Source organism: Boleophthalmus pectinirostris, unplaced genomic scaffold (assembly GCF_026225935.1).
Source record: "Boleophthalmus pectinirostris isolate CB_2022bp ecotype Guang Dong unplaced genomic scaffold, ASM2622593v1 HiC_scaffold_11, whole genome shotgun sequence".
Taxonomy (NCBI): domain Eukaryota; kingdom Metazoa; phylum Chordata; class Actinopteri; order Gobiiformes; family Gobiidae; genus Boleophthalmus; species Boleophthalmus pectinirostris.
This window is the reverse complement of record NW_026570994.1, coordinates 23,514,400-23,524,389: the sequence shown is the minus strand read 5'-3', so window position 1 is coordinate 23,524,389 and position 9,990 is coordinate 23,514,400. Positions and strand designations below refer to the sequence as shown.

Here is a 9,990-nt window from a genome sequence, read left to right as displayed (position 1 = left end):
ACTGAACTCATGATAAACGTTCAGTCGTGTCGTGCAGAGGAACACGACTCAACAGTTTTATGTTCTGAATCTTTCACTGCAGATGAAACGTGTCGCGTCTGACGTCCAAGATAAAAGTGATAAATGTGAATAAGAATGTGAAGAATCTGAACACGTTATGTCCTGTTTTCTGTCCGGTCCTTCAGTCAAACCCTCAGACCCTATGTCCTAAAAGTCAGAAAGTTTGCCCACCCCTGGACTAGACCGAGACTAGACCAGGACTAGACCAGGACTAGACCGGGTTTAGACCTGGTTTAGACCTGGTTTAGACCGGGTTTAGACCGGGTTTAGACCAGGATTAGACCGGGTTTAGACCGGGTTTAATCCTGGGGCTCGTTCTCGTTGAGACTTTCTTTAATCTTGGTCCGTTCACACTCAGATGATCTTTGTGTTTGACGTTGTGTTTCCTCTTTGTCCTGCAGACGGCAGCGTCTCTGGGAACCTGAGCACCTCATCGAGCTGCAGCGAAACCTACACCAGCTACTCCGACATCAAACCCTGAACACACCTACAGCGGGTACTCCCACATCAGCCCTACAGCGGGTACTCCCACATCAAACACCAACAGCGGGTACTCCCACATCAACCCTACAGCGGGTACTCCCACATCAAACACCTACAGCGGGTACTCCCACATCAACCCTACAGCAGGTACTCCCACATCAAACACCTACAGCGGGTACTCCTACATCAAACCTACAGCAGGTACTCCCACATCAAACACCTACGGTGGGTACTCCCACATCAAACACCTACAGCGGGTACTCCCACATCAAACCTACAGCAGGTACTCCCACATCAAACACCTACGGCGGGTACTCCCACATCAAACACCTACGGCGGGTACTCCCACATCAAACCTACAGCGGGTACTCCCACATCAAACCTACAGCGGGTACTCCCACATCAAACCTACAGCGGGTACTCCCACATCAACCTACAGCGGGTACTCCCACATCAAACCTACAGCGGGTACTCCCACATCAGACCTACAGCGGGTACTCCCACGTCAACCCTACAGCGGCTACTCCCACATCAACCCTACGGTGGGTACTCCCACATCAAACCTACGGCGGGTACTCCTACATCAACCCTACAGCGGGTACTCCCACATCAGACCTACAGCGGGTACTCCCACGTCAGACCTACAGCAGGTACTCCCTCATCAGACCTACAGCGGGTACTCCCACATCAAACCTACAGCGGGTACTCCCACGTCAGACCTACAGCAGGTACTCCCTCATCAGACCTACAGCGGGTACTCCCACGTCAGACCTACAGCGGGTACTCCCACGTCAGACCTACAGCAGGTACTCCTACATCAGACCTACAGCGGGTACTCCCACATCAGACCCTGAAGACTTTACACATCAAACACGAGTCCAATAAAATAAAACGGCACCAAACTTTAGAAATAACATTAAAATAAAATAGAATAATAGAATATTTAATCTCCAGTTTTGTTAAGCAGCGATTTCAGAAAGTCCAGAGTTTCACTTTTGAGCCACTTGAAAAACGTGAAGAATCTTCTGAAAGTGAAAGTGAAAGTGAAAGTTTGTCCCTGTTTCTGTTTCTGATCAGTATAAATATGTAGCATTTATCTAAAAAAAACAAACGTCCAAATGTTCTTGTGTGAAAATCCTGTTAGAACCACAACGACACCGACGAGAAGAACGAGGAGACACGAGCACAGACCTGGATTAAGACCTGGTTTAGTCCTGGTTTAGTCCTGGTTCAGACCTGATTTAATCCTGTTTGAATTCCTCATTTAGCCTTGTTTAAAACCTGATTTGATCCTGGTTTAGTCCCAGTTGTAGTTCTGGTTTGATCTTGATTTAAATCCTGATCAAATCCTGGTTTAGTCCTGATCGAGACCTGGTTCGATCCTGGTTTAGTCCTGGGTTTAGTTCTGGGACAGTCCTTGGTTTATAGTCCCTTGTTTAGTCCTGGTTTAGTCCAGAACAATCAGGACTGGTTCCTTCTTGGTTTAGTCTTTTGTTTTGTCTTGGCTTTAGTCCTGGTTTCATTCCTGGTTTAGTCCTGGTTCAGTCTTGGTTTAGACCTGGTTTAGTCCTGGTTTAGACCTGGTTTAGTCCTGGTTTAGACCTGGTTTAGTCCTGGTTCAGTCTTGGTTTAGTCTTGGGTTTAGTTCTGGGTCGGTCCCTGGCTTAGTCCTGGTTTTATCTTGGTTTAGTTTTGATTGAGACCTGGTTCCTTCTTGGTTTAGTCCTGGTTTAGTCCTGGTTTAGACCTGGTTTAGTCCTGGTTTAGACCTGGTTTAGTCCTGGTTTAGACCTGGTTTAGACCTGGTTTAGTCCTGGTTTAGTCCTGGTTTAGACCTGGTTTAGACCTGGTTTAGTCCTGGTTTAGTCCTGGTTTAGACCTGGTTTAGACCTGGTTTAGATCTGGTTTAGTCCTGGTTTAGACCTGGTTTAGTCCTGGTTTAGTCCTGGTTTGGTTTAGACCTGGTTTAGTCCTGGTTTAGTCCTGGTTTAGACCTGGTTTAGACCTGGTTTAGTCCTGGTTTAGATCTGGTTTAGTCCTGGTTTAGACCTGGTTTAGACCTGGTTTAGTCTTGGTTTAGTCCTGGTTTCTGCTCCTGTCTTCTCCAGATTCTCTTCGCTCATTCACGGCACATTTAATAATAATAAAAATTAAAATAATAATAATTCAAATCTGAAATAGAAAATCATTTTAATTTAAACGTCGTGTTTCTGAACAACACCACTTTTTTTCTCGTCTTGTTTGTTTTTGAAGCTGGTTTCTTCCTGTCGACACAAACGAACATTTACACGTCACTTTTTTAACGATAAAAAAGACGTAACACGGGACCTTTAAATCTCATCAATATTATTTAATTTATTGTTGATTTAATAATATTTAAAATTCAGTTTTCCAGGAGAAATCAGCTTCCAACACCAGATGCTGTTTGTTACTGTTTTCTATTTTTATTTAAGGTCTATAAAATAAATCTGGGGCTAGGATTGACAATTTTTGTTTATTTTCAAAATTTTTTGTAATTTTTTGGCATAAAATCAACTTCATATTTTGATCCAAATTAATTTTATAAATCAAAAATAAACGGTTTTGAAGTCCTGATCATATTCTGCATAAATTTCTTTCCAAAAAATGGTCAAATCAGCCCCAGATTTTCTCCCGTTGTCTCGTTATTTTCACTCATGTCGTTTTGTAATAATAATTTTGTGCATTTTTAAAACACTGGATGACGTCTTTGCAAAAAAAAAAAAGTTTATTGACGCTGAAAATACAAAAATTCACATCTGAAATCCTGTTTTTGTGAAGTTGGAACTGTTACACGATACCTCACTGTGGTTTTCAAACGCACGTCACAAATCCTGTACAGATCTGTGTTTTTGTCACTTTAAAATCACGATTTTTTACATTTTCAAAGCCATTTCCGGGTCCGGGGGCAGAACTTGTGATATTTGGGTTGGTTTTATGCAGCACATTGCAGCGAACACGTCTTATTTTCATATTTGTGATTAAAGAAGGATGTGTACATTTGTAAATATGTAATTCTAATGTTCAGAACGAGTCACAGCTTTAATAAAGTTGAAATGGTTTCCTTAAAAACGACTCGAGGCTCATCCTTTCAAAATAAGAGTCTCCACGAAGAAGAATGTTTCTCCTTTGTGGAGCTTGGTGATTCTGGTGTAAATAAAACAGAAAGGATCCTCAGCTCCTCCTCGGTCCTTCACACCAGAGTCCAGGTCCAGACCAGGTCCAGACGCTGGACTTGAACCCTCAGGTCAGTCTGGTTCTTCTCAACAGTCAGAGTCTTCACCTGTGGACCTCACAGACTCTCAGGGTCCAGGTCCGTCTGGTTCTTTTAGTCACATTGTTGGATTCTGGGACAGTTTGATGTTTTCTTCTCACATTTGGAGACTTGAGTCCAGATCCTTGTGGCTCAGGAGCTCGAGCCTCAGAAAGAAGCAACGATTCAAAGTTCAGAGGATCGAGTCCAACAGTCTGAACTGAACCAGAACTTACTCCAGGTTCTCCATAACTTTTGAAGTGTTTTTCTGAAGTTCATCTGCAGAGTTCAAGTTGAGTGTTGAACTGAGCCCCTGAGGAGAGTCTGGTCCTGGTGTTTGTGTTTAAACGTGAGCTGCACAGACTCTCACCTCACTCCACTTTCACACTTTAAACACTTTTTACTCTTGGATGTAAAGTGAAGTATTTCTGCTGCGTCTGAAGGTTCTTCTTCAGGTTCCTGTGGCTCAGGAGTCGAGCTCTCGGATCATCAAGTCTCAGCTCTGGTCCAGAGGTTCCAGGATCGATTCTTGCTCCAACCGACTCTGGAGGGACTAAACCAGGACTAAACCAGGACTAAACCAGGACTAAACCAGGACTGGGCCGAAGTCTTTAAGTGTAGAAGACCAGGTCCAGATGTGTGGAAGCTTCTGTCTGTTTTCTATAAATGAAGAAAAAAAGAAAAAACTAAAATAAAATGACTGAACTGTTTCTGAGCTGTAAGTCCAGTCAAGTAAAAAAACAAAAAAGAAGAATGACCTGAGTGACCTGCAGTGTGGCTCAGAGGCACAGCTCCAGACATTAGCACAGTCTGTCCTGAGGTTGTGGGTTCAAATCTCACTTTAAACACAATAGCTTCTCTTTATAAAACACTTTGTTCTGGTCCAGTTGAGCCGAACACAGAGGCTCAAACTCCCACAGGCGACACTTTTCAGGCTGTGTTGAGTTTAAATCTCATCTTCAACTTTACAGACTCTGACTCTGCAGTTGTTGGTTACACAGACTCGTGTTGGTCTGTGTCGAGTCTTGAACTGAACCTCTGAATAATTTAAAAGGTTTTTCTTTCGAGCTCTCGGCCTCCTGAGCCACAAAGAACTTAAAACGAGTCTTGAGATGTGAGAAGGAAACATCGAACTCTCATGATCCAATAATGTGATTCTAAAATAATGAGATCTCAAGTGAGGAGACGAGCAGCAGTTTGGCTCAGAGGTCGAGACCCAAACATGTGACATGTGACATGTGTCATGTGTCATGTGACATGTGTCATGTGTCATGTGACTCTCCTGTTTGTTCTGAGATTCTGAGTTCAAATCTCAACTTTAACTCTGGAGCTGAAGTTTAGAAAAACACTGTCAGAGTTACAGAGAGACTCGCTTTTGTTTGTGAGACTTGAACCAGAAACCTTTAAATAAGAGTTTAGTTTCTGAGGAGAGCAGGAATCAAACCTGCAACCTCTGAATAAGAGCAGGGTTTGTGTTCATACAAACAGAACTCGACCTGAACCACGAGGAACTGAACAACAAACTCCAAATGTGAAAGAAGAAGATGAGACGTAGAGTCTGTGAATCTAACTGTAAAACTCTGTAAATGTGAGTCAGGTCAGAGTGGAGCTGTGGACCAGAGGGAAGAACACTGTGACTGAAGATCACTGACGACCTGAGGTTCTGGGTTCAAATCCTGAACTGTACTTTGTTGTGAATTTAAACAATTTATGTGTAAATAAAGTTATAATGGCTTTTTAAGAAACTGTCACCGACCGAGAGCCGAACCTGCTGAGCCACAGAAACATGAAGAACAAACTTCAAACATGAATGTTTCCTCCAATAATCCAAATGTAAAATAATGAGAAGACAGAAGAACCTGGTGAGAGTGTGTGTGGTCCAGAGGAGAAGATCAGAGACTTTAAACACAGAGACGATGAGTTCAAATCTCCAACCACCTCAGATGTTTCCTCCACATGTTTCACTCAGACTCAAGACTCAAAACTCAGGTCATCAACAACTTTAGGAAAAACTTAGAAAAAAACAACACTTTTTCCTCTAAAATGTTCTGGTTTTGAGACAGTCTTGTGCTTCTCACAGTGAGTTGGCGCAAGCGCCAACTCACTGTGAGAAGCACTGCGACCAGGACCAGAGTCTGTGTGGAGACCTGGTCTGGATCCAGAGACCTCCAGGTCCCAGTGAGTCTCTGTTGTGGCAGATGCTCTCCCTGCTCCTCCACTGTCCCACCCCCCCTCCAGAGCTCCATCTGTGTCTTTATGTCAAACTTTACAACTTCTGCACTTAAAGACTTCAGACTGAACTCTGGCCCAGTCCTGGTTTAGTCCTGGTTTAGTCCTGGTTTAGTCCCTCCAGAGTCGGTTGGAGCAAGAATCGATCCTGGAACCTCTGGACCAGAGCTGAGACTTGATGATCCGAGAGCTCGACTCCTGAGCCACAGGAACCTGAAGAAGAACCTTCAGATGTGAAAATAAAACATGAATGTGACTCTTTCCTCCAATAATCCAAATGTAAAATAATGAGAAGACAGAAGAACCTGATGAGAGTGTGTGTGGTCCAGAGGAGAAGATCAGAGACTTTAAACACAGAGACGATGAGTTCAAATCTCCAACCACCTCAGATGTTTCCTCCACATGTTTCACTCAAAACTCAGGTCATCAACAACTAGAAAAAAACAACACTCTTTCCTCTAAAATGTTCTGGTTTTGAGACAGTCTTGTCGCTTCACCAGGACCAGGACCAGAGTCTGTGTGGAGACCTGGTCTGGATCCAGAGACCTCCAGGTCCCAGTGAGTCTCTGTTGTGGCAGATGCTCTCTTCAGTTCAGACTGTTGGACTCGATCCTCTGAACTTTGAATCGTTGCTTCTTTCTGAGGCTCGAGCTCCTGAGCCACAAGGATCTGGACTCAAGTCTCCAAATGTGAGAAGAAAACATCAAACTGTCCCAGAATCCAACAATGTGACTAAAAGAACCAGACGGACCTGGACCCTGAGAGTCTGTGAGGTCCACAGGTGAAGACTCTGACTGTTGAGAAGAACCAGACTGACCTGAGGTTCAAGTCCAGCGTCTGTCCTCATGTTCCTCTCACACTCACACCCAACTTTAGCAAAAAAACTTATTTTTACATTTGGTTGGTAAAATGAGTCGTTTTGAGACAGTCTGGGACCTGCTCTGGATCTTCGTGTCTGTGGGAGAGCGAGACTTGAGCTGGTGACCTCCTCACACCATCCAGACTCTGCCGTCCTGGTCTCGCTCCCTCCTCACCTCCACCTGAGTCTTTATCTCACACTTTAAACTCTGACTCACTTAAACACTCTGGTCTGGACCTGGTTTAGTTCCTCAGTGTGACCTGGAGCAAGATTTGAACCATGCACCTCTGGACCTGAGTCTGTTCCCTCTGAACCACAAGGACCTGAACTCGAGTCTCCAAACGTGAGAAGAAAACACGAGTCTGACAGTTTGAGTTTGTGTTTCAGGTTTGATCTCGGTGGTTCAGATAAAAAAGAAAAAAAACTCAGACTGAAGTTTAAACAAAAATAAAAACACAAAATGATCCACACGAGTCTGTTCACATTCAGTTATAATCAATCATTATTATTTTATTTTGTTTCTGCTTCAGACTTTTTAAAGTTTATACATTTAGGAAACACACGCTGAAAATACTGAAAAGTCCTGCTTTAGTCCCGGTTCAGTCCCGGTTTCAGTCCCGGTTCAGTCCCGGTTCAGTTCCTGTTCAGTCCCGGTTCAGTCCCGGTTCAGTCCCGGTTTAGTCCCGGTTCAGTCCCGGTTCGGTCCCGGTTTGGTCCCGGTTCAGTCCTGGAGTTGCTGATCTCTTCTGGACTCAAGAGAAAAGTTGTTCAGTTGAAAATGACAATGACATCACGAGGTGGAACAGAGCGTTGGTAGTTTTATAATAATACAGATTTACTCAAACACGTGAATGAAACAAACACGACTGAAGAGACCAGGAAACATCACAACATCACAACATGTTTAAAGCTCAGAGTCACTTTTATTTAATTAGGAGTTTTATTTGAACCTAAACACTAAATAAAGTCAAATAAATACATAAAATAAATCAATACAAATTTATAAATAATAATAAATAAATACATAAACACTAAATAAAGTAAAATAAACAAATAAAATACATAAATAATAAAAAAAAAACAAATAAATTAATAATACTAATTAAATTAATAAACAATAAAGTAAAATGAATAAATAAAATAAATAATACTAAATAAATAAGTAGTAAATAAAGTAAAAATAAACAAATAAAATAAATACATAATAATAATAATAATAAATAAATAAACACTAAACAAAGTAAAACAAATAAATAAAATAAATAAATAATAACTGAACAATAAATAAACACTAAATAAAGTAAAATAAATAAATAAAATTAATTAATAATAAATAAATAAACAAACAAATAAACACTAAATAAAGTAAAATAAGCACTAAAACCTCAAACTAAATGTCAGTTTGTAAAGTTATTTAGTCAGAATAATTCATGTTTATCTTATTCTAAATATATTGCGTCAATATTCGGGGAAAGTTCCGTATTTTTGATAAATTTCTCTTCTGACCGTCCAGAGCTGTTGTTCCCACGTGACCCGCATCCTCCAATCAGCGCGCTCCTTTTACCTTCTCTTTAACTTCAGTTTTTCGGGGAATATTTGCGTTTTTCTTCGGTGTTTTTTGCGTGAAACTCGCCCCGGGGCCGCGCGCGCACGTGACGCTGCGTGACCGTGGGGACGTGCGCGTGAAAAGCGCGTGAAAAGTGCGACAAAAGCGGCGTCAGAGCGCGTGAGTGGAAAGATACTGGCGTCAAGAGCGCGACGTCACCACGCACACGCCGGAAACGAGCGGCACATACACAGTAAAACAGGAAACAGAAAGATTAGCGCTTTCACAATAAAACCACAGCGTCAATAAACATAAAAATAAAGTTATAGAATTAAATTTGTGGATATTTTATAAGAAATAGAAGAGGAGATATTGCAAAAATTAATAATCTTATGTTTTAAAATATTTATCATAATATTTATATTTTGTATAAATAATATCGTATTATTTGAACAGCTTTTAGAAATATTTTGGATATTTTTACATTTTATCTGCTTTTATTTGAGTACTTTAGTAGTTTAAATTAAATCATAATGTTTGAATCCATAAGGAGAAAGTTAAATCCCTGTATTTGTCTGATTTCGTTTTTTATTATTTTTGCAGTGAATTTGTGTTTTGTTTTGATGATATTTTTCAATCATTTGCACAGAGAGAAAAGTGGATTTTTGGTTTGTCTTTATTAAACCTCCACAGAGCCACAGCTGCCCTGGGTCAGACTGAGGAAAACACGACTGTCGATCTGCGCCTCTCGGACCAAAACGTTCACACTTACGCAGCGAGTGAAGTGTCTTGCTGAAGGACACAAAAGTATGAAGCCTTAAACTGGTTGAAACTGGAATTGAACTGTAAACTTTTGTGTTATAAGGCAATAACAACTCAACCAGGTGAGCCACAAGTCCAGGTTTAGTCCAGGTTTAGTCCAGGTTTAGTCCAGGTTTAGTCCAGGTTTAGTCCAGGTTTAGTCCAGGTTCAACTAGGCCTGATTGAGACCTGGTTTAGTCCTTATTTAGTCCTGGTTTAGACACTGTTTTAGACCCTGTCCTAGTCCTGACTTAGGGTCTAAAACCAAGTCTAAACCAGGGACTTAACCAGTACTGTTTTAGCCCAAACTTAGTACTGGTTTAATCCTTGTTGTTGTCCTGTTTTACTCCTGGTTTGGTCCCGGTTTAGTCCTTGTTTAGACCCTGTTTTAGCCCAAACTTAGTCCTGGTTTAGTCCTGGTTTGGACCCTAATTCAGTCCCCGTTTTAGTCCTGTTTTATTCTTGGTTTAGATCTGGTTTAGTCCCTGATTCTGTCCCTTGTTTAGTCCTGTTTTAGTCCTGTTTTAGTCTTGTTTTAGTCCTGTTTTAGACCCGATTTAGTCCTGGTTTAGTCCCTGTCACAAAAGTAAAAATCCTTAATCGTTGAATCTTGGATTGAACTGTAAACCTTCGCGTTATGAGGCAGTAACTTCACCCGCTGCTGCTTCACTCTCAGCCTCAGTTTTGTCTTTTGAGTTTTAGTTTGTCATTTTATTTCAGTTTTTTCTGCTTTTGTATTTT

General features: G+C 41.4%; 1 protein-coding gene across 1 annotated transcript in view; it reads left to right on the top strand.

Annotated features, from left to right (window-relative positions):
- mcf2la (mcf.2 cell line derived transforming sequence-like a) overlaps nucleotides 1-601 on the top strand; it is a 70,174-nt gene extending 69,573 nt beyond the window's left edge. Inside the window, exon 23 of the mRNA XM_055163834.1 lies at nucleotides 462-601. Within this exon, the coding sequence (XP_055019809.1) occupies nucleotides 462-541 (80 nt within the window). The 3' untranslated portion in view covers nucleotides 542-601. The remainder of the gene's footprint in view (nucleotides 1-461) is intronic.
- The last annotated feature ends 9,389 nt before the right edge of the window (nucleotides 602-9,990 follow it).